This window comes from Sprattus sprattus (genome assembly GCF_963457725.1).
Source record: "Sprattus sprattus genome assembly, chromosome: 19".
Classification (NCBI taxonomy): Eukaryota; Metazoa; Chordata; class Actinopteri; order Clupeiformes; family Clupeidae; genus Sprattus; species Sprattus sprattus.
The window spans coordinates 5,012,081-5,036,644 of record NC_137917.1 but is presented as its reverse complement, the minus strand read 5'-3'; the positions used below and the strand labels follow the sequence as shown (position 1 = coordinate 5,036,644).

The 24,564-nt window shown below is 42.8% G+C and overlaps 2 protein-coding genes across 5 annotated transcripts in view; one reads left to right on the top strand and one right to left on the bottom strand.

Moving 5' to 3' along the window:
* The window catches only part of atp2c1 (ATPase secretory pathway Ca2+ transporting 1), a 35,187-nt gene extending 27,891 nt beyond the window's left edge, over positions 1–7,296 (bottom strand). The window contains exons 1-2 of one of the 2 annotated variants that reach the window (XM_080857807.1): positions 7,267–7,295; positions 5,530–5,596 (exon numbers count right to left, since the gene is read on the bottom strand). In XM_080857807.1, the coding sequence (XP_080713933.1) occupies positions 5,530–5,532 (3 nt within the window). In that variant the 5' untranslated portion in view covers positions 5,533–5,596; positions 7,267–7,295. Of the gene's footprint in view, positions 1–5,529; positions 5,597–7,266 lie in introns of both variants that reach the window. The other variant, XM_080857806.1, reaches the window with a different exon arrangement.
* A 742-nt stretch (positions 7,297–8,038) lies between these two features.
* On the top strand, positions 8,039–23,758 carry pik3r4 (phosphoinositide-3-kinase, regulatory subunit 4). 3 transcript variants are annotated; one of them, XM_080857800.1, is made up of 21 exons: positions 8,039–8,282; positions 8,813–9,573; positions 9,779–9,912; positions 10,329–10,941; positions 13,582–13,716; positions 13,990–14,211; positions 15,222–15,395; positions 15,661–15,806; positions 15,980–16,183; positions 16,341–16,542; positions 16,848–16,868; positions 17,809–17,906; positions 18,388–18,601; positions 19,198–19,363; positions 19,605–19,769; positions 20,415–20,626; positions 21,112–21,243; positions 21,706–21,806; positions 22,032–22,120; positions 22,937–23,057; positions 23,223–23,758. In XM_080857800.1, the coding sequence occupies exons 2-21, from the start codon at positions 8,856–8,858 to the stop codon at positions 23,391–23,393; spliced, it is 4,038 nt and encodes a 1,345-aa protein (XP_080713926.1). In that variant the 5' UTR covers positions 8,039–8,282; positions 8,813–8,855; the 3' UTR covers positions 23,394–23,758. The 3 variants fall into 3 exon arrangements, with proteins under 3 accessions (XP_080713926.1, XP_080713925.1, XP_080713927.1); XM_080857799.1 differs by having other exon boundaries at positions 16,845–16,868; XM_080857801.1 differs by lacking the exon at positions 16,848–16,868.
* Positions 23,759–24,564: the final 806 nt, after the last annotated feature.

Sequence of the window (24,564 nt, the reverse complement as noted above, 5' to 3'; positions counted from 1 at the left end):
GGCAACATGGGTTTTTGAAACAGTTACCCATCGTCTAAGTGCAGAGGAGAGGGACTACATGAAGTCTGAACAGATAGAGGTGACGGTAACCTGCCTTTCCTCCACCCACCCACACCTCCCTCCCTCCCTCCCTCCCTCCCACACCTCCATTTCATTCTCCGTGGCTTCTTTCACCCCTCTCAAATGAGGAGGCCCACAAAGAAGACAACAGAGATGTCCTCCAGGCGATCCTTTAGAGCTGTGAAGGGAACATCTCCTTGACATCTAAACCCAGCAGAAATTCGAAAGCCTTCGTTACCGGCACCTGAAGGACAGCCCTTTCCAACCAAACATAAATGGGGCTGCAGCTTTTGTGCAAAGGCAGACTAAAAAGCTCAGGCAGAGGAGAATAAAAATGACAAAGAACACCTTCTTCACCTACTTGACAGAAGAAGAGACATTTTAAAAAGTAACCCATGGAAAAACACTCTGCCATCCTCAGATGCAAAGCCCCTCATTAAAAGCAAGAACAAAAAGCAGAATTAAACATGTGTTAGACAGGAGGCATGATGGATATCTCTAGAATAAGCTGCCACCTGAAGGGGAAGACTTAAGAGGCATCACACCATAGATACGATGCACCAACAGCTGCTCTCCCAAGATTATTTTCTCTGCCAATTCTGTATCCAGCCTCCAACTCGGGCTTCTCATAATCCATCGTCTCAACGCACACATACACACAGCCATCATCTCAGATGATCCCATCATTCAGGCGTGAAGTGCTGTGTTGTCTTTTGTGATGGTACCCTATTTCACTCATCTTCCTTTCGTCTAAAGTCTCACCACTCGACAGCCGTCTCGGCAACACCTCTGAGCATCTATTTCGGGGAAACCAGATCTGGCTCTTCTCTTAATGAATGGGAAGAGATCCATAACTCCACATAGGATGGTCAAATAAACATGAAAAGTACATCACATGAATCCGTGTTTAAATCTGGCATACACAGTGTGAACATTGTTCCCCAAACCGCTCAAGCATAAAAATACTTTATTCTTTGTGTTGCCTTGCTCACTGCGCATGAACCAAATTCTGCGGAGCAGCTACTGTAAAGTTAACAGTGGTTTATCGTCAATTTGGTACAATTTCTGCAGCCCTGCGGTTAATACTCCGGTGTGTCCATGACGGAATCAGAATTTAGGGTTTAGAGTTAATAATACTGCACCATAGTCAATAATTCAATGCATCTTTTAACTAGTTGTAATTGTTGATTTTATTTGGACTTTTAAAATGTCAAACTTCTGATGTGTATTCTGTTTAGAGGATCTGACCTGAGGGAGGTGTGAAGGAGTTCTCTGGGCTGATCATATCTCAGACTGAGTATCCAACAAATAAAAATAACTAGGCCTATCATCCTATACATTACACGGAAATGCATTTTTTCCCCGCCTAGTCTAGTCTCCTCTCCCCTCCCCCTTACCCTTCTCGAACACGTTAGTTCAATGGTTGTATAGATTACCGTTCATGGTACTTTGGCACTAGGGAATAAATAAATTATTCGACTTAGTTTTCAAAGGTTTTCTCTGTGAGAGGGAATAGTGTGTGTGTGTGTGTGTGTGTGTGTGTGTGTGTGTGTGTGTATGCAGGGAGGGGGAGAGATGTAGTATTTCTGCTTGAAATGTCAATCCCTACTTCATACAACTTTTAAATGGCTAGTAGTGCTCACTCCACAACTACATGGCATGAAGTAACATTGAATAAACTGCTTTTAATACACAGGTGCAGTCAATACCTAGGCTTGTTTTATAGAATGACAAAAAATACTGTGATGTGGTTCATATACAGTTCGGTTAAATAGGCAATGTCCCTAAATAGGAGCCTCATTTCAGTTTATTTTCATTTTCATAACCTATTCATTTTTAAATACGGTATAACTATCGTAACAGTGGAAAAAAACTGAATATGCAAGGGATGTGAAACATCAGTTACGCCGTTTCCAACAATGTGTTTGGCATTTCATTATACAGGGAAGGACTTCCAGTAATTTGTCTCCTTCCTGAAAACGCCTCTGGTCTTACTAACACTGCCCAAGCAGTAATCACTCAGTCTCTCTTCCAGAGACCTCACCTGCCTAACCGCCAGAAACAGGAACTTCAGTTGTTTCTACAGTTTCTTTATAGCTAGAGGTAAACAGACAGGTCTATCTCTGTAAAGGATTTCCATGTTGTCAGAGACTTACAATAACATTATGAGCCTGTCAGTGATGGAAAAACAAGAGTTTACTTTCACACAGATGCTTGCCACATGGGATTACATTGTAGAGCGGTTTTGCCGTTGCCGGTTATAGCATTCTAGCTCAATATTTATGGAGACCAAACAATCAGCCAGCAGGTGTGTGACAATGAGCAGAACACCATTCTTCTGCTTCCTTTAAAGCACCTCTACCTTCTTCTCCTCCACCACTTTTTAAAACATCCAGCCTATTTAAGAGGCTTATCACTCACGGGACCCTAAACAGGACGGACTGGCTGGGGAGACCAGAGCTCTGACTGAGTGCTAGTGCTGCATTCCTACAGAACTGGTTTGGAATCCGGCCACACTCCTTCACTGTTCTCTCTTTTACTCTTTCACTCCTTCACTGTTCTCTCTTTCCGTAAACCTAGCAGTTTATAGTCTGCTGTTCTGGTGGCAAGTCACAGCACATCAGGAAGCAAATATTAAAATAGAAATGAGAGACAGCATGTCCCCATCAGCCCTGGCCGTAACACAGGGGGGAAAAGGACCATATACACAAGATAGCTAGCTCGCACACACATGCACACAGAATGCAATCCAAAAAGCAATTTGATTTTTATGGGTCAGATAACTTTAAGGGCGACACTGAGGTCACTGCGGCGCAGGGTCATAGAGGCTCAACGTCCTATAGCTAAGGAGCGTGCTGTAATCCTGGGGGCTGTGCTCTCTTGGGAGCCCGGTCAAGCAGTGCTAAAGCTCCTACATTCTCACTGCCACTGCGGAGGAGACAGGTGCTTTGGAGACTCACACTGCCACTGCGGAGGAGACAGGTGCTTTGGAGACCTAACCTGCAATGTAGTCTAGCTGTGGCCTTATTTTAAAACTTCTGATTCTGAGGCACCCAACACCAGAACCAGATGAGTGTTACATAGAGTTATAGCCAAAACAACAGTCTCTCCAAGAAGAAGGTGGGGACCCCATTCAGTTCTGCACTTTTCCAATAAACCTTTTAATTAAGCAGTATGGCCAGTTCCCATTATTAGGTTGTGTTAACTGCCCAGTCAGTGCATCTGACCACAGACATTCCAGAGTGAGTCTCCAGGATGATATATACCACTTCACTGACAAACAGTAGATCAGACTGGAAACCAGAAGACAGATAGCTTCAGGCCAAGGTTAACCAAAAAAACAACATGAACCTCCCCCTATGTGCAGGAAGCGAACCAACACGGCTATAGACAGTGTTGAACTTTTGGACTGAAAGGCCTGAAAAATAAGGCAGCCCCAAGCACTCAAGGACATTTTGAATGATTAATATAATTGTTAAATAAATCATATCATGGTACTGTTTTACATTAAATCAGAAATTAAATGATATAGGCGATATCCGTCTTCGTCACTTGGAAGATTCTTTTTGGCTTTGGCTGCCTTAGGCAAACTTAATTCCGGTTATGTCTGTAAACTCTAAACTTTACTCACCTATATATAAAGGGCCAAAACAACTTAATTCACAATTTTTTTTTATCTGGTTGCAAAATTGCACCAACAGGTGTAAAGTCTGAAGTCTACATGACTTCTTGCTCAAGGGAGGGGGCCACCAGATCTGAGCTCTTTCAGAGTTGTAGCCTTCTGTAACCGTGACAGTAAAGGCTGTGACAGTGACAATTATTCTCCACAAAAGTGGTCAGGTAAGGGAAGACAGGCCCTAGGTGTGGCAAAAGGGACAAACACAATGAAGACAGACACTACAGCATGATGACACACCTATTTCAACACCCTAACCAGCCTAAGCCGGGCTAAGTATTACATGCTCTTGCCCTTAAAGCAGCACAACAGAGGAAATGCTAATCGCTAACGAGATGCTAGTGGCTACACCTAGCAAAACCTGTTGAAATTTGCTTACTTTGGAACTATGACAAACATGTGAGTCAATAACTTTCCTAGCACAGTCAAACATCAAGCAAGTGCAACACAAGACAAAGCAACAAAACACTCAGAGTAGAGAAACGTAGATTAGGGGATACGTGATCATAAATGCAGGGGTATCATATCAACGAGGACCTTTAATTCAAAAGCCTACTAAAACTGGCATTCAAAGAATTGCAACAGAAACTTCACATTTAACACTCTAATGGCACACTTTTTTTAACAAGTCATTGCTACAGATGTGTTTTACACAAATGTGCCATTCTCAGTTTGATTGCCGTCTCTCGACACTGCGTAAGATTTAAGCAAAGCGTGAACCATGCAGCAGATTTTCAGGCTTTTCAACAAACCCAGGCTACTATCTTTGATCATCATTCCACAGTAAAGGGCAATAAACAGGGCTGGGGGTAAAGAACCTACGGATAGCAATTCCAACCACTATTCCGAAGACAGGGTGGCCATTTATTTTGTGGAGATGCCATTAAGATCCTTAGGTGAGGTAAAGGGGACTCTGAATGAACTCCAAATAGGAGGAAGCGGCAGCTCTGGAGGATGGGGTTGGATCTGGTTTATAAAAATCTCTGGAATCTCAGCACCGTAAGGGTGAAGGCAGGGAAACGCATCGTTTCTGACAGATAGCAGTGACATGTCAGTCCACAAGCACACTAGACTGTGTGGGAGAAGAAAAAAAGCGGATCGAGACAGATGAGAGAAAACGAAAGCGAGAGAGAGGGAGCGCCAAAGGTGGAAGATGGAGAGAAGGAAGTACAAAGCTGGTGTGTGTGTGTGTGTGTGTGTGTGTGTGTGTGTGAATGAGACAGATGAAAAGCACACAGCCAATGACAAAGGGGTGAAAACAAAAAAAGGAGGCACAAAGTGACGGATAGAGAAATTAAGATGAAAAAGAGCAAGCAGAGAGATAGACAGAAATGGGAAAAGGAGGACGGATCAAGACAGACAGAGATTCTCTCATGGGAGTCGCTGAGGGAGAGGAGAACAAGGAACAAGAACCAGAGAGGGCAATTGGAGGCAGTAATCAGAGATGCCAGCCAGGCTTGCAGTGTCTGCTAGCCACACATCACACCCTCTCGCAAAGGAAACCTGCCAGTAGCAAAAACAGTCCTCCGATTCTCCCCATCACGTACGTGCTCCTCCCATTAGCAGCATACACAAACTTACGGGAAAGCTACAAATACAAGCACATGAATCGCCGGCCATTTTCAACAGCCCAAAATTCTGTCGTAAAATGGTTAAACCCAGCCTTCATGCACACAATATTCACCACACAAGCACTGGTAATCATCTAAATCAATCAAATGTTCCGTCACACATGTGAATGCTGTGACAAGACAGATTATATGCCAGGACGAGCAGCCAGTTTTACACTTTACCATTGTGTTGTCCAGACTTTCTACAGTGGTTTGAATCTCCGTTATAGGCGATCCGTTACCCTCTCTTCTAAATGGGGGAGGATATACATGAGATGTAATCAAATTTAGAGCTGATTACTATGCTATGCATACTAAGCTCAAAATCAAACGTGAGTTCAACTTGAAAACATGTTGTACATGCCTTGAAATAGGACAAGTAACAAGCCAACTCCATAAAACTCTCACAAACTATACAACTTGGGTCTTTTTTTCAAGACACCACTGTAATCTCGAAATTACAGCATTTAAAGCGAAAAATTGACTGAAAATCAGCTTTGACCGAGGGGGAATGTTCAATGTGATATGTATGTACCGGTAGTCCACAGTCAGCTGGGCCTTGAATGGCCACTTTCTTATAGGCTAGCACATGTGTGATAGCCATGTGATTGCCTGTTGTATGGTTGTTCACGGTCACTATGAGACACTTGTGGAAACTCCACTGCAATGCCAGGAGTCAGTCTATCTGGATATATGACAACATAGACTGAGGCTACAGTTCAGATAATAACATCTATCTGTGACTCAAAGGCGCACTAACAAAATTGTTCAGGCCAAGCTCAGAATTTGTATGCCTTTTTAGGAGATAAGCGTCACAAATAAAAAAATGTCAACGTCTATATTTCGGTCATGAAGAGTGAAATAAAAAACCAATGCAATACAGACTGTTTGTAGATTGTAAATATAAGCGGTACACTGACATCCCACTTATACACTGTATTTCGAAATAATTGATCGTAGGCAGAAGTGACTAAAGGGGACATATTTCCATGGTATTAAAATAGCATTTACGTTCGTGAAATTCATATGATATGCATGTATTTCACACTATTTAATTAGCTAATGTGTGATTGTTTGAATGTATGTACTAATCATGACCAATGGGAAAGTAATTACCCTGTGGATTTCTTAGAAGTGTGTGTCTGTCAACTTTATCCAAGCTGCCATTAGTGAGCTGGCTTGTCTGGTAAGCCGCGGGGAAGATAGACAAATTGCTCAGGTGAGTAACATTTCAAAGTAATCTAACCGTAGCTACCCAATAAATAGGTTAAGGTCGTGGTGTGTATACCATCGGTATCTGTGGAGAGTATGTCTACAGGACCATACCAAATAAGTGAACTTATTCTGTGTCCGGTGGGATGCGTTATAAGGGAGCGTTGGCTAGTAATGTAGACTAACTGTCGTGTACTACTTGTTTGGTAACAATCCACTGTCATCTAGCCAGCTTACGATCAGTCCCCCGACAGTAAAGGGAGTCATGTTAGTTAGCTAGCTAACAATAGCAAATGTCTAGCTAGCAAGCTAGCAAGCTTTCAATGTTACCATTGAATCAGGGCGCCTACTATGTCGGCGGTAAGTACTTTAAACTGAAAACACGGATTCGCTTCCTGTGACTATCGTTTACGTTACCACCATTCACGGCTGGTCAGGGTCACAGCGAGCTCGGTAATAAAATAACGAAATAACACGCCAATCAATGACAATCCACAACACTCAAGAACATGCTATGCCCTTTTTCATAGAATACAGTTGAAATATTATCACTGGTGACAAATATACATGATTCGTTCAACTCATGTCATAAAGACTCAAGTACCATAAGCTTTCATGTCAGAACAACGCCATCAAGGCTACTAGAAAGCTTTAGAAAGCATGAGTGAAAGCATTGATATCTGGAAGTTGGGAAATTTCTAAACTTACCAGCGGATCCCTTTTCTTCAGCATCTTCCGTGAAAACCACCGTAGCCACTGACGGCACGCGATGAGGTCAACACGTTTGAGACGTAAATGGGCGGGACAATGCCTCGAACCAAAATAGGAAAAATATTACAGAAACACGTGAAATATTGGATGTTTTTCATTCGCTGGTTGAGCCATAATGTTCGGTTCAACCTACTCGGATATCCATATGAGTTGCCACAGAGCTTGTTAAAATCATCTTAGGTAGTTGTTATATAGTTTTATATTAAACTTCAACCAGCCCGAATTGTTTATGAAGGTAAAACGTGTGTAACCAAACCAGCTACCAGTGCTGTTGTAGCCCATGAATAGCTATGCGTTGCCACCTGGTGGACCTAACCAGAACCACGGGATCTTCAAGATACGCGGAAAATTCGCCTCGTGAACTACACCTACTATTCAATGGGCACTGTATAGTTATATTGGCTGTCGAAAAATAATATTAAATGGTGTGGAACGATACACGAATTTCTTTGTTAGACTCAAAGGCATACTGTCACTGAGCGATACATAACAATGTTGTGTGGCGTTGCATGAGCCTTTTCTGTGTTTCACACTTTTATTCATGCATACATACAGCGTTACATACTTTTTGGTTGCACCTTCTTAAATATCGGTACGGTAATTATTTACTTAAAATATATCTGGCATTAAACCGGAAATGTGGAATTTGCACATGGAAGTAAACAGGAAGTGATTGTCATTTTAGCTTTAGCAACTAAGATTAGTTAATAAAAGGACCGCTGACTATCGACGCTGTTTCGTTTGACATATCTTTTTTGTTTTCATTTAATTTTGTCACATTTGGTATTATCATCATCTTTCAGTCAAAATGTTAACATGACAACAGCTAACAGAGGCTCATAGGAGGTCGACGTCAGAAAAAACATAGCATACAATCTAACTAGCTTCCTTGACAGTTATTTTGCTAGCTAGCCCGCTAGAGACAGTGCTCAGTGCACTGCAACGAAGACCAGGTAAACAATGACTTGCATACCATTACATTGTGCTGAAATCGTTTTTTTTTATCTATTAAAACTTGACGTGTTCCATGATATTATGTGATCAGCGTGTATTAAGAGTAGTGTTTGCGTTTCATTGTTTCATTGTTTTCAATTTTGCTTTAGTGAGCATGAAGTCTTGTGTTTGCTAAGCCGCTGTTTTGCTCACTCAGTTGCGTTCTGTCATGTGAAATTTCAAGTGACGAGGTTTAGCAGAATGAAAAGGTCTAAATGTCACGTTATGGTCAAATGTTTTATTTTTTTTCAATCCCTATCGTAACCTTGTGGTCTTTGCTGAATCATAGGTTTCTCCTATCAAGCAGACCTGATACATTTGGGGTGTTTCTTGAAAGTTGATGTAGCGTTTGTAAACTTAAAACTGTGTAAACCATGTAGTCTTTTTATATGGAAATTAGAAGTCGTAAAGTGCTTATTGGATGCCCTGTTCACTGGTGTTATTTGATCGAGTGATTCAGTTATGTTTTCTCTCCTGTGCTCTGTATTAGGACAACAACTGACCAACCTGGGTCTGGATACTACTAATGCACAATGGGGAATCAGCTCGCTGGGATTGCACCCTCTCAGATTTTGTCTGTTGACAGCTATTTCTCAGACATCCATGACTTTGAATATGACAAGAGCTTGGGTAGCACTAGGTTCTTTAAGGTAGCTAGAGCTAAACACAGAGAGGGCCTGGTGGTGGTCAAGGTCTTTGCCATACAGGACCCGTCCTTGCCACTTACCAGCTACAAACAAGAGTTAGAGGAGCTTAAAATCAGACTGGCCTCATGTCAGAACTGCCTCCCCTTCCAGAAGGCTACCCTGACAGAGAAGGCAGCCATCCTCTTCCGCCAGTATGTCCGTGATAATCTCTATGACCGCATCAGCACACGGCCATTTATGAACAACATTGAGAAGAGGTGGCTTGCTTTCCAGATCCTCAATGCCGTAGACCAGGCCCACAAGTCTGGCGTCCGCCATGGAGACATAAAAACTGAGAACGTCATGGTGACCAGCTGGAACTGGGTGCTGCTCACTGACTTTGCCAGCTTTAAACCCACATACCTGCCGGAGGACAACCCTGCTGACTTCAATTACTTTTTCGATACGTCCAGGAGAAGGACCTGTTACATTGCCCCAGAGAGATTTGTTGATGGAAGCATGTTTGCCACCGAGAGTGATCAAACCACTCCACTAGTGGACCTCACTAGTAACAGTCAGAGAACAAGAGGAGAGCTCAAGCAGCCCATGGATATATTCTCAGCAGGTGTGTGAATTATCAGTAAACTGTAACTAAGCTGTATGGAATTAACTGATGGAATGTTTTCTTCAACATGTATTGCTCTTTTGCAATCTATTTTGCACGTATTGCTGAATTTTGATTACCGTAGCTGTTATAATCTGCAAAAATCCATTTAAGGTGTATGGTTTAAGTATAATTAACCTATTCATCTCAATTGTCTGTTTTTCAGGCTGTGTGATAGCAGAGCTGTTCACAGAGGGTGTTCCACTGTTTGACCTCTCTCAGTTGTTAGCCTATCGAAAAGGACTTTTCCAGACAGAACCAGTTCTTAGGAAAATTGAGGATCAATATATAAGAGAACTGGTAATGTTTCATATGTTCAACTACAATTTTCACATTTCATTTTAAACAGTACTCATATTTTAAAAGACCTAACCCACCCAAAATGTGCCTATCAATTGTTTCTGCAGTACTAATTATGTTTGGCTAGGTGAGTACTACTTAAAAGGGTTCTCTAAGTTTTATAAAGCCCAATGACAATGTACATAGCTGTTTGGTGTTTGACCTGGGTTTCTCTTCATCACACCATATACTGGAGAAAAGTTATTTTATTGGCTGTTTGGTGGGGTGTAAATGGCTCTTAACAATGCTGAACAACACAGGTGGATAACATATGAGGAAGATCTTAGCAATTCTTTTTACAGATGATTGTGGGTATTTGTGATTCTGTAGACGCTAACACCTACTATGCTAATCTTATTGACTATAAATTATCTTAGGTGGCACAGATGGTCCAGCCTGAGCCAGAGAAACGTCTTGCGGCTGAAGAATACTTGAAGCAGCAAAGAGGCAAGGCCTTCCCAGACATCTTTTACACCTTCCTGCAGCCTTACATGGCCCAGTTTGCCAAGGAGACCTTCCAGTCAGCGGACCAGCGCGTGCTGGTGATCCGGAAGGACCTGGAGAACATCCTGCACAACATCTGCGGGAGCAATGGCACGTCTGAGAAGGTGGAAAGGCAGGAAAAGGTGTCCCAGGAGCTGGGCAGCAACAAAGAACCTGGCCTGGTGATCCTGGTGTCGGTCATCACGTCCTGCCTGCAGACGTTACGCACCTGCGACTCCAAGCTGGCTGCGCTGGAGCTGATCCTGCATCTGGCCGTCCGACTGACCTCGGAGATCCTGCTGGACCGCATCACACCCTACCTGCTGCACTTCTGCAATGACCCGGTGCCCCGTGTGAGGGCTGAGGCCGTGCGCACACTAGCCAAGGTGCTCGCACTAGTGAAGGAGGTGCCCCGCAACGACGTCAACATCTACCCAGAGTACATCCTCCCTGGCATCGCTCATCTGGCCCAGGATGAAGCCACCATTGTCAGGCTTGCTTATGCAGGTGCGTAGATTGTGATATACGTAAGACGGACTAATCAATTTTAGTTGTCTGTTTACTTTGGTAAATGTCCACTGTCCACTGAAAGGTTACGTATGTGAGCTAGAATAACAAGACAGCTAAAGTAACAAAATGAAGTAGGTAATCCAGGCATTAATGTGGAACTCTAATTTAACAGTACTAGTGCAGTGCCCGTAGGAATTATGCATTCTGTAGTGTTAGCAGACATAGGTGAAGCTGTTGGGTAGTGTAATAGCAAGACATATTTGCACTCCACATAGGTACAGGTTACACTGAAGTATTATTGTGATGCATGTTTCCTTTTCATTTAGAAATGTTTTAATGTTGTATAGCCTTTTTGGAGATACACCAACAAATAAATGTCAAAGTTGCCGTCTAAACTATAAACTAAGGGCCTGATTTACTAATATGCGAGCGCTTCTTAATCTGCGTTCGCAAATTAACGCACGGTGTTTTAGCGCATTTTAGTTGGTATTTATCAAACCAGATCGCGCTGGGCAATCTGTGTTTACTCCGCCCTATATAGGGCCTGATTTACTAACATTGCGACTGCTGCTTAAACTGCGTTCGCACATTAACGCACGGTGTTTTTCCGTATTTTCCGTGGTATTTATTTAGGAAGAGAAAATGAAGCTACAGCAAGTGGAGATTGATATATTGGTTCACGTTCGCTCAATCACTGAACCTGATTCAATGTGTGCGCTGCTATAATGTTGTTCTGCCCGCCATCACCTACAGCAAGATGTTTAAAAGAACACGATTATAAAGAATATGCTATTGGTGGCATTAATGCATAAACTGTCTATTATAACAATATAGATGTGTACATGGCGAGATTAATAATTTCTACAAGGGACATGGGTTCACTACAATATATATGGACGTGGGTGCAATCAATGGTTCATATTACATTCGGAAAGTTTGCGATTTCAAAAAAAGTCCTGTTTGATGTCTATAATTTCAGCTGTGGCAGTGGGGAAATGTATTGACCAGTGCGCCATAGCAATGCTTCGAGTACCTGTGTGAATATTTGTGAAGGCTGAGATATATCAACTGCTGATACTATAACTGTTTGAAATGATCCGGTGCCAATATTTGCAATGTTTACCAACTGATTGAATGGAATGTGATCTCCGTTGGAGGGTTAGATGTCATCTCTGATCTGGTTCAGTAATTGAAGTATTGCGTGGCTGGTTAACCTGTACCGTCTAATGATTTGTGGTTCATTTAACTGAAAATGTGTTATGCGAGTTGAAAAAAATATTTCTGTGCGCTGTCTCTGTCTTCTTTCTTTGCCTTTCTCTTATCACTGCTGCCATATCAACGTTTTCAGACTCAATGAATTTGCGCTTCCTGGTTAAGACGTGCTTTTATGAGGCGGAGAATTATCCTGCAAATTGGAGACGTGCGCTCCACAGGCAGTTTAGTAAATACCACGCATGACATCATTAGGCGCACTTACCTTGTCTCCACCAATGTAAATTGCGCCTCACGCGTACGTTACCACCCACCTCCAAGTTAACTCCCCTGTTCACACCCACAGGCGTTAATATGCGCTGCGGCCCCTTAGTAAATACCGTTTTATGTTTACGACCGCTATTTTACGCCAGAAATGGGCGCAATCCTGTTAGTAAATCAGGCCCTAAATGTCATAAAGAAAGAAATAATTTAAAATGAAATTATGGTTGAAATAGGATCACTTCTTTATTGTAAGGGTAAGTTTACGGTAAGAATGGTCATGCAGTTGGACTCAGATGTAGGTTAATTTTAATGAATGTATGTACTGTACTGTATGTATGATGAACTTTTCAACAGTGGAAAATACATAGCTGCAAGCTAATGTAGCTAAATGATGAGTTAGTTTAGCCTGGTGGTCAACCTATTGACATCGTATCTTGGTCGCATCGGGTTTAATACAGTTTGACACGTCTCTTACCTTGAACGTCTACTCCTCATGTCACGAAGTTGCTACACTAACTATCCGTAACACTATGCACAATTTCAAAATGTACACAAAACAATAAAGCACATCGATATACAACCTAGAAATGCTAAGCCCCCTGAACTATATGCTTTGTTATGTTATTGTAATCAGTTTGCGTGGGAAAATATGTCTGCAAAGAAAAGAGCAACCTTAAAGAAGCTTAACCTTAAAAATAAACGAATAGATAAAATCAATCACTGTCTTAAGATTACCTGAGCAAAAGTCTGTATCTGTTCACCAAGAAGAATTTGAATGTGGACCTCCTTATCGTATCCAACGCTATTCTGAACTTTGAGTGAAGGCAGGATAGTTTTAATACCACTAATATTGTTTGTGACGTAATTTGTGACGTCATTTCGGTGCCACGGGAAACGATAACCCATTAGTGCCTACGGGAAACGGTAAAATACAAATATCTCGCGAACTATGATTTCAAAAATCTTCAAAATCAAGGATGCACAGGTTCATGACATGCGTAAGCTACATGCGAAATCTCATAACTAACGTAACTACCATCAGGGAGATACGCCCTAGACTGACAGACACACAGAGATTTCTGGATTTATAGATAGATTTATGTGGACAGGTAGCCAGTGAGTCCTGATTCAATAATAAGCTTGTGTTTCGTCATCTTCCAGAGAACATTGCGCATTTGGCTGAGACAGCATTGCGCTTCCTGGAGCTGGTGCAGGAGAATAACTTAAACGCCGAGCATGATCTGAATGGGGAGGAAGCAGAGGAGACGCTGCACCCCAATGAAAACTATGACTCTGGTAATTTACCTTCGCAGCTCTCTGGTCACGAACATATGATATTACACCAAAATGTGTCTGCATGGATTTTTTTTAAAGTTGTGAGTGTTTACGAGCCAGTCAGCTGATTTACAGCCTGATGTACCAGTGTGCTTCTGACTGCATGTCTCACACATTCTGTCTCTCAGTTGAGCATGTCTTCCATACCTCCACCTCTTTCTCTGGTCTTTGTCCCTTACCTTGGAGACTTTTTGTCCTGTCTGTCTCTCTCCACTCCTCCCCCCAACCCCCCAGAGCTCCAGGCCCTGCACGAGATGGTGCAGCAGAAGGTGGTCACCCTGCTGAGTGACCCAGAGAACATAGTGAAACAGACGCTGATGGAGAACGGCATCACGCGCCTCTGCGTGTTCTTCGGCCGACAGAAGGCCAACGACGTGCTACTCTCGCACATGATCACCTTCCTCAACGACAAGAATGACTGGCACCTGCGAGGAGCCTTCTTCGACAGTATCGTCGGTGAGAACTTCAACAACTGCTTCAAGTAGTCTATGTGTTTATGTTCTAGTTATACACAGACATATGAAATACATCCAAATTCAATTACGTTGATTTGTGTGTTCAATCTTTTAGTTGACATTGTTTTGCCTGTTGATATGATTTTCATAGATCCAGCTTTGATAAGAAACTGACTAGATGTACACAGATGGTGCTGAATATTACATAAACCCATCCACCCGCACATTCAGGCAACAGAGGGACTCCTAGAGACCTCCTAGGCAGGCCTTTCATGCTGGAGAAATGCTGAATATCAATAACTGTTGCAGTGAACTCCTACCATGCATTATCCGTCCTGTGTATTAAAGACTGGAGGTGCAATGAGAGAACCATTGGATTATCTGCACATTGATCTGCTAAGCAAATTGCAGCATGTCCATTGTTTTGAATATAGCAGTGACTTAAATGCTACTGAAGTGTATTTCATTTTTTTCCAATTCTATTTCATAAGTACCAACCCCTTTTATTACCTTTCCTGTCTTCTCTTTAACCCTCCCAACCTCTTGCCTGGCTATGGGTGGAGCTCTCTCTTGGCCTGTTTTCCTTTTCCTGTCGTCCTGCTCACTCAGGCTCATTCCCTCTTCTGTTCCCTCTCTCTCTCTCTCTCTCTCTCTCCTCCCTCTTGCCCTGTTCTGCTTTCTCACATTCTCTGTGGAGGAGATCTATTTTGAGCGGAAGGAAGGTGTACAGGACTCCAGTATATCTCATGATGGTTCCTTGTTTCCTTGACTAAAGGTCTAGCTACGTCCTGCTCCATTTACTTCCCCTCTCTGCACCGCTCCCTTTGTTAACTGTAGTCCCATGACTTTTGCCCTCATTGTTCTGAGAGAACAGAAAGTCACTTGGGATTGATTTTTTTTTAACAGAGTCCCTTAAAGGATCCATCACGGGTCTCTGATGTGCCACCTCACCTACTGCACCGCACCCCTGCCTCCCTGTCTGACTCTCAATGCGTCTCTCTCTCTCCCCAGGTGTGGCGGCCTATGTGGGTTGGCAGAGCTCCTCCATCCTGAAGCCTCTCCTGCAGCAGGGCCTGAGTGATGCTGAGGAGTTTGTCATCTATAAAGCCCTCAATGCCCTCACCTGTATGTGTCAGCTGGGCCTGCTGCAGAAGCCGCACATCTACGAGTTCGTCAGCGATATCGGTGAGGGGAAAGGAAGGAGCATGAGAATTGCCGTTGGCCTTTTAAATACGCTGTTCGGATTGCTTGTTGACCGCACTGTGCAGCACAGCATTCAAAAGACACAAAAGACACATATCACACGTAGAAAGCATAACACATCAGTTCAGCACATATGGACCTAATTGATCTTAATAAGTTGATGTACCATCAAGGTTAAATAGAATGCAGTTTTGTATTGTTACTGTAACATTGTGTAGTGAGCTAGACCTCTGCCTTCCTCTGCCAGCTCCTTTCCTGTGCCATCCCAATCTATGGATCCGTTATGGGGCTGTGGGCTTCATCACAGTGGTGGCCCAACACCTGAACATTGCTGATGTTTACTGCAAGCTTATGCCCCATCTCACACCTTTCATTACCCAACCCATCATACAGGTAGGACTGCCCTCTTTTTTTTTATTCTAATGGGGCAAACATATTGTATAACTTGTCATTGATGGTGGTAGAAATGTTCTGGTAATACTCAACATTGACTTGTAGAGGTCACTGTGCTGATAAACTAAATGTCTTGTTTCTCCTCTGGTGCGGTCCACATGGTGGTGTGTCAGATTGACAAGGAGATCGTCCTCCTGAGTGTGCTGAAGGAGCCAGTGAGTCGTTCCATCTTTGACTATGCACTGCGCTCCAAAGACATCGGCAGCCTCTTCCGCCACCTGCTGCTACGGCAGAAGAAGCGCAACGGCTTTCTCCCTGAATGCCCCATTCCTGAAGATCCTGCCATCGCCCAGCTACTAAAAAAGCTTCTGTCACAGGTTTGGAGAGACTTTAAAAAAACTAAAAAATACAGACTGATGAACGTGCTGACCACAAAACACATACATGTTGTTTGTTTGGAGAAATGTCTTAAACAACAGATTATGTGACCAACTACAGATTTCTACCCAATAATATGTATTAATATTTTTCAAGGGAATGACCGAGGCAGAGGAGGATAAGCTCCTTGCTCTTAAAGACTTCATGATGAAGTCAAACAAAGCTAAGGCCAACATCGGGGACCAGAGCCACCTAAGTGACAGTACCCAGAGTGGCATCATTGATCTGGGCACCCTGGGCATCACTGGTCGCCAGGTGGACCTGGTGAAAGCTAGACTGGAGTCGGAGGACAAGAGAGGTGTGTAAAGTGCCAGTGATGTCACAACTGTTTATTCCTTCAACAGGATGAGCATATGTTGATGATGTAAAATTACATTTGAGTTTATTTAAAAAGAGACTTTTTAAAAAAACTTTCAAAATTCAATGAAAAAATGAAACCAAGAAAACATATATTTCTATGATGTATATAAAGGGGAGCCTTGCATGTAAGCTTTATCCTTATTGAAAGGTCAATAATTGGGAGAGAGTGCAGTTAGTGCTGTTGAAGTTGGTATGGGTTTTGTTCATTGGTGTTGAACCATTTAATTTTCTTATTTCCAGCAGACCTCATCAGTCCATCCTCTGGTATATCATTGCAGTGATTTAGTTTCCTAAAAGCATGGTGTTCATTTAGTTTTTGTTGTTGTTGTTTTTAGTGATGCAAGCAATATTCACACATTTTATTTTAAGCCAATTCCCAATTTAATATCTGAAAGGATTCTGTTTGTGCCCTTTAAAGCTATTTGAATAGCCCAGTTCAAAGAGAGCAAGCTGCATCCTGTTAACCGCATGGGTTTATTGCACAAGATACTTTACGCTGTGCTGAGCACTAATTGTATACATATCTTTGAGTAACAGTGGGAAATGTGTCCAGTATACTATCCTGACCTGAAGTGTAGATGGTTGCTGACTAACAGAACCCTTCTGTTGCAGTTGGTATATTACAGTCGCATGGAATTGTCCTGATGGAATGTTGGACCGCTGGTGAATGGACTAATGAAATGACTCACTCAAGGGTTAAGATGTGTTTCTGTAGAGTTAGGTGCACTCCCTGTAGCTGGGCTCCCATTCGGATGTGGCATAAAGTGTACTAATGCAAATGACATTCAGAATATGGCCCAGTGTGTCACATTTATATTAAACAATAATAGCGGACACTCTCAGGTGCATCTTTATGCCATATGATCCCTTGTTGCTTTGTCAGTGAGAACCACAGAAATCACAAAAAAACCTAGTACGCTGAATTGAGATTGAATAATGGATGGGTTCTGTGGTATAGTTTAGCAGTCACTTTGTCCTGTATACGCTTTGTTCTGTTTTAAGCATAGAATGTGTTACTTACCAGGTGTGTTGAATTCGTGGTATGGGGTAACACATACTCATGATATTATTTCATTTATACACTGTAATATTTTGTATACATGAGGATGGTAGAAGATATATATACTGAAGTATTAACAAAAAAATCACCATCATGGCCATCAACCTGAAATCATTAAGTACTACTCTTTTGTTGCTCCACAAGCCCGGAAACACACGAAACAGGACTCCAACGTCAATGAGGAGTGGAAGAGCATGTTTGGCTCCTTGGAACCCCCCACCTCTTCCCCGGCACCACCCACGGTATGTTGTATTCCCAAATGACTTCCAGTGGAAATGAATTCCAGTGGACCCAACTGTGCATAGGCTCAGATGCCATCGACTGATTCTTAACTCTAATCGATTCATCCCATCATAATCATCTGACACATGCTTAGCCATATACATTGGTCTACTATTCTCTCTTTTTTTCACTGCCTCTCTTTCTCTTTATCGCCATTCAGTCTTCATGTTGTTCTCTTTTGTCCCTCTATCCCTCATCCTCTCTTTAAATACTCCTATATTAAGTGTCATCTGCTTATTAATCAGGTGATGTTAAGCAGGACAATGTGGAAAATGTGTTTGGAAAGTGTTTCAGATGTAAGATGGTCAGATGATTTGATAAACACTGTATGATGTAGTAAATCTCTGTCAAATGCGCATGGCTCGTTGCCTCTGAGTTCAGCCAGCACTTTGTTGAGTCCTGAACCCTTCTGTGGTCTCTTGCTCTTGCTCTCTTTTAAAGTTGTCAGAGGGCAGCCAGCCCAGGAAGTCCACAGCGCCAGCGGTCCAAGTTGCGCAGTCTGTGGGCGGGTCATCCGCGTACCAGCGGCGGCTGACCACGTGTAAGGCGGAGCTGCAGCAGCTGGTGCTGCAGAAAAGGGAGCAGTGCTCCGCCGAGCGCATGGCCAAGCAGATGATGGAGAGCGCCGAGTGGGAGAGCAGGCCTCCGCCCCCAGGTAAACTCTCACACCCAGACTTGAACAGGCCTCCACCCCCAGGTAAATACTCCCAACTCTCACTCCCAGACTTTAACAGGCCACAAGTGTCAAACATAATGATTTATCATTCAGTACCCCATCAACCCCAACTGGCTTTACAGGTAATGTGCCACCCAAATAGAAGGAAGAAATGGAAATGTGTCTTACTGTGTTTCACCTAGACAGCATTATTGGTCCACAAAAATCAAACATGACCTACTTTATCATCCACCTATTCAGATGGCCACTGAATGTTCACCGCACCTGCCCACACAACCATTACTGATTAATAACGTACTACTTGCCCAAATGCTCCTGACTAATAAACTGGAGTACTGCCGATGTAATTCATCACTCACACTTTGACTGTCAAGTTGAGAAAACCCTGATGACCGTCTCCAGGACACATCTGGACAGGCACATGCAGCATGGCAAACCATATGTGACTGAACCTCCACTGTAGACAGCTACCACCACTGAAGCACTACACATCCTCTATTCCCAATCATTCCTACCCACACCAGGAAGTCTAGGCTGTTTGTGTTGCTGATTTGGCTGTGCTGTCTGTCTCTCAGGGTGGCACCCCAAAGGCTTGCTGGTGGCTCACTTGCATGAGCACAAATCTGCAGTGAACCGCATCCGCGTCTCCGACGAGCACTCCATATTTGCCACCTGCTCCAATGATGGGACCGTCAAGATCTGGGACAGCCAGAAGATGGAGGGCAAGACTACCACCACCAGGTACAGCAGAACCACAAACTGGCCGTTGTTGCAGAGGCTATGGTGTTTAGGCTGAGACTTTATGAGGCTAGCCATCAGTGATTTAACAGTATTTAGTTATTTGGTAAATATCCTTACTGTCAATCTGTTGTCTGAGTTACAGTTGGTAGGTGAAATATGAAACAAGATTAAGAGTCCTACATAATGAATAGCAATGCTTTCCTGAGAAGGTTACCAGAGGTGCAAATGGTTTGGGTTTCAGGTCTGTGCTGACATACTCCCGCATCGGGGGACATGTGAAAACGCTGACTTTCTGTCAAGGCTCACATTATCTGGCTGTCGCATCAGACAATGGATCCATTCAGCTACTGGCCATCGAGGCCAACAAACCCCCCAAATCGCCAAAGGTGCAACCTGCTCAGACCAGGTGGGTGCTTTTAGTGGTCAAACTATTCTTGATTTGGACACTTTATTGTTTTATTCTGAACTGTGATGTTTTTTGTGATATCTTTTTCTTGCGTTAGTGCCTCTTTGATATGCTCTTTTGTTGTGAGTTATCCAATCTTAGCCTAATGTTGACACTCGTCTTTGCTTAGCCTAGAGTGTAGATGTCGTGTTGATGATTAATGCTGAGAAGAGTTTGTGGTTCCGAGGTGGGTTGCAGTGCTGTGTTCCAAAGTCGGAAACGGTTGCTACTGTGTTCTCCTTACCGGTGTTTGCTTCTCATGCTTCAGGTCAGGGGGCGTAGTTCAGGTGATATCCAATTATGTTACAGTGATTATATCAGTGATACAGAAAGTGATTGGAGGAGAGGTGTGACAGTTTACTTAATTTCCCGATTAAACCACACGTACGATACTGATGAAATCGCACATTCAATTGGAATTCATCCAATTCCAATTGTATTGAGTTCAGAGTTGGCCAAATGTAAAGCTCTCTTATGAAAGCGTAGAAACCAGATTTTTAAGAGATTTGTAAGGGGTGTAAATCCTGTTAATGGAAAGATAAATAGCATGAATATCAGAACAGCTGTTTCTCAGCTCTAACCTAGCTGTGTTGTGACCCTCTCTAGGTTCCTAGACCAAAAGGATGACGGATGCGTAGTGGATGTCCACCATTTTAACTCGGGGGCTCAGTCGGTGCTGGCCTACGCCACGGTTAATGGCTCCCTGGTGGGCTGGGACCTGCGCAGCAACAGCAATGCCTGGACGCTCCGCCACGACCTCCGCCTGGGCCTCATCACCTCCTTCGCCGTGGACATGCATCAGTGCTGGTTGTGTGTGGGTGAGTGGCTGCTCTCTTTCATGTCTTGAGCTCACTGTGCATGCACTTTATCTCATCTCCAAGAGTACTCATTGCTCTCACCCTCACTTGCCTTGGATGTACCATCCTGGTGCTGGGTTGCTGCTGCTGAAGGAATACGTGACTAATCACCTTCATTTTAATTGAATCTGTACCGCTGTATATAAAAAAGATTGTATTTGTAACTAAAAGGGCAGTCGGAGTGGGCAGACCTCTGACAAGGCCAATATGCCCTTGGCAAAAGTAGACCGGATCTGCTCCCAAATGTAATGGGTTATTCGTATGCCCACGCTACACCCCTCCACCATGTTTCATGAAAATGTTAGTTTTTGGATAATCCTGCTGACAGACAGACAAGCATATGGCAATGAATACCTAACCTCCTTGGCGGAGGTAGTTATCTAGTGCATAAGAGGAGAGGTCATTTACCCGTGTCTGTCTTCTTCTTTTGTGTGAACCACACCAAGGCACAAGTAACGGCACCATGGCATGCTGGGATATGAGGTTCCAGTTGCCCATATCTAACCACTCCCACCCAGCAAGAGCACGAATCAGACGGCTCCTCATGCACCCTCTCTACCAGTCTTCTGTGATAGCAGGTATGTCCATGTGTCACTTGTCACCTCTGATAGCTATATCAGTGGTGTATTGAGAAACAGACATCAGACATGTATCTAGCTTGTTACATCATCTGTTACATTTGTTACTTGTTACATGTTAACATGCTGTAGACCCTTTCAAGGCAGAGTGTACCTTATAATTGACATGTATTCATTTAGTGTTGAGGTATACATCCTATCAGCACATGTGCTCCCTGCAGATTGACTCCTCAAATGAGGTTATTCAGCTATGCAATACCTGTAAGAACTGCACTCTTAAAAAGGGTTATTTGACTTCTCACCACGGAGGAACCATTAAAGATCCTTTGTGCAAGCCTTTAGGGTTCTTCTTTGGTTATTTTTTTATGTCACAGCCTGCAGTGGCTAAGTGCTATGTTTCAGGACTGTGGTCACTTCTCAGCCTTTTGCTCTTAGTCACTGATGACTCACCTTGTTTTCCAGCTGTCCAAGGGAACAATGAGGTCTCCATGTGGGACATGGAGACAGGAGACAGGAAGTTCACCCTCTGGGCCAGTTCTGCCCCTCCCCTCTCTGAGATGCAGGTACTGTGTGTCCCTCTTCCCTTAGAGCCTAGACACTGGGGCTGTTTATCCATCTGTTCTCTTTGTCATCAGTTCATTCATCTGGTCTCTCTTGAATAAATACATTAATTAAATAATATGAACATAACCGCTCTATTGACCCAGTGATGTCACTGGTACAATTTTGCATTTGTCTATGTCTCTCTGTGTCTCACGTCTCCTGTACTCTTTTTCTGTCCCGTGTAGCCATCTCCTCACAGTGTCCATGGGATATACTGCAGTCCTGCAGATGGAAACCCGCTACTCCTGACTGCTGGCTCTGACATGAGAATCAGGTTCGGCTCTAATTACCTCCTATTTCGCTTCCATCTATTCTCAAAGCAACAAACTTAGTGTTTTATGTAAAAGCTTTCAGAATAAGGGAATATTTCCTACAATGATGATATCTCAGTGTCAGGACTAGGGCTGAACGATTAATCGCATTTGCGATTAAATCGCGATATGGTAAAACGCGATTTTCTAACCGCAACGTCGGTTGGCACTGTTTTTTTTTTTTAAGTTGGTAAATTTTGCACACAGTGTTAAAAAAGTGCATGCCTAGTGTTTATACTTACAATGACTTTGTTGAAATTACTTAAATGCACCGTGGCAAAGCCACCGATTTGTTGTTCTTGTTTCTGTAATGAGCAGTTAAATAAAAATGTAAAATTTGGAAAAGAGTATTTTAAACTAAATGTATCTAATATTGTGTTGGTCATATTTAAATCATTCATTACGTTTTGTTGGGAAAAAAAGAGGATACAAAAAATTGCATATTTTATATAATCATATATAATCGCAATCGCAATATTTGGGGGGGGGAAAAATCGCAATTAGATTATTTTCCCGAATCGTTCAGCCCTAGTCAGGACAGCTTGACACCATCTTAAAACTGTGCTTCTTCTGCTTACACTGTGGCTGTACCACACAGACTATTTTGTTGTTGACCGTGTAATACGATTGAATAAGTCTTGCATAATATGCTATTCTCACAGATGTAGTCAACAGAAAGTGTCATTGCAGACATCCCAACATGCCTATGATAATTTCCTCATAATAATCATTTCTAAGGGAGGTTTGTGTCTCATACTCTTATCCATTGTTGCGGGCAGGTTCTGGGACTTGGCCTACCCAGAGAGATCATACATTGTTGCAGGCGGGGCCCATGACTCGCTTCATTGCCCATCAGTGTTCTACAACCGCAAGATCATTGAAGGCACAGAAGTGGTTCAGGTGCGGAAGCCACTAAACCTTTTTCTGACTTAGACATTCTGGCTTCAGTTTAAAGGGCTGGTGACATGCAAGGATACATTGACCTTTCTCTCTCTCTGTGTCCCTCTCTGTTTCTTTCTTTTTCTTTTTCTCTCACACACACACACACACACACACACACTACAGGAAATCCACAGCAAGCAGAAAAGCGGGGCTACAGAGGACGCCCCTCGCCGAGGCCCTGAATCACTTCCTGTGGGACATCATGACATTATCACTGACATCGCCACCTTCCAGACCACTCAGGGCTTCATTGTCACCTCCTCCAGAGATGGAATAGTCAAAGTCTGGAAATAAGATGCATCCTCCTGTGTTCGTGTAGCCACTACTGCGCCACCTGAATTAGTGCTGTAGAGGCTACTGTACCTGTACATTATTTGTGTGAAGTGGATTAATATAATGTAAGCTTATAGGATCCATTTAAAATGTTTCTTTTTGCAAAGTGAGTAATTTAACAACAATCATGAATTGTTATTAGTGTTACAAATGAATGTCACTGAATATGCAAGTAGCAAAGGTGGCGTTAATTAAGATTCATGCTAACCCTTGAAACCGCACCATCTGAAACCGTAAACTCAGTATACTGTAAATATGTTCAATGATCTTGAAATTATCAAAGCACCAACTTACGTCATCATGACGATGGCAAATAAACACCCTGTGATGGAACCATATGAAATAAGTAATCTTAACACTGTACAGCCTTATGAAGCATTCAATAATTGACCCATTACTCAGCATTTATATTTAGATGCAGAAATACCATCTTCTCATTTTGGAGCAAGGATATGAAACGACAGTCTTTCACCCTTCATATATAATTTATTCCCATGTATTTATTTAGCATGAGTGCAATAGCAACATCTCAACATTCAATATTTAATAGTTATCTAGTAGAAATGGCGCTTCATTGCAGATTGCCACTTGCACCAAAGTGGAACAGATTCTTGTCATGTCAGAAGCTCGTCGCTTGTTTTCACACTTTTGGCCTCCTGTCTACTTTTCTTCTGTATCCATGTGAGTGTGGCACGTCACGAGTCCAAGCCGCTGGCCTCTTTCCTGCCAAGCAAAATAATGAAAGAAAAAAATTAGATAGAAAAGAAAAATGGCAAAACTGATAGACCCATAACTGATTTGTTAAATTAAAATTTTGAATTAATTTTTAAATATTGCCAGTACATATAGAAATACCACACCAAGACTGACGTGAAACAAACCGAACGTTAGCACTTATACAGTTCTATTGAAGAACGTGGCTCAAGACAAAATATTGCTCTGCATGTGGGATTGAAATCTGTAGTATTACTGGTGCTGCTAAAATATTGTTTGCCAAGTTGGGTTTAGTCTATAAACTTTAAACTAGATCTGAAAAGTTGTTGAGAAATGTACCTTTATTCTCCAAACGCGTACCTGGCCTGAACACATTATTCTGGACTGGAGAGACGAGTTTAGGGGACCTCTGGTCATT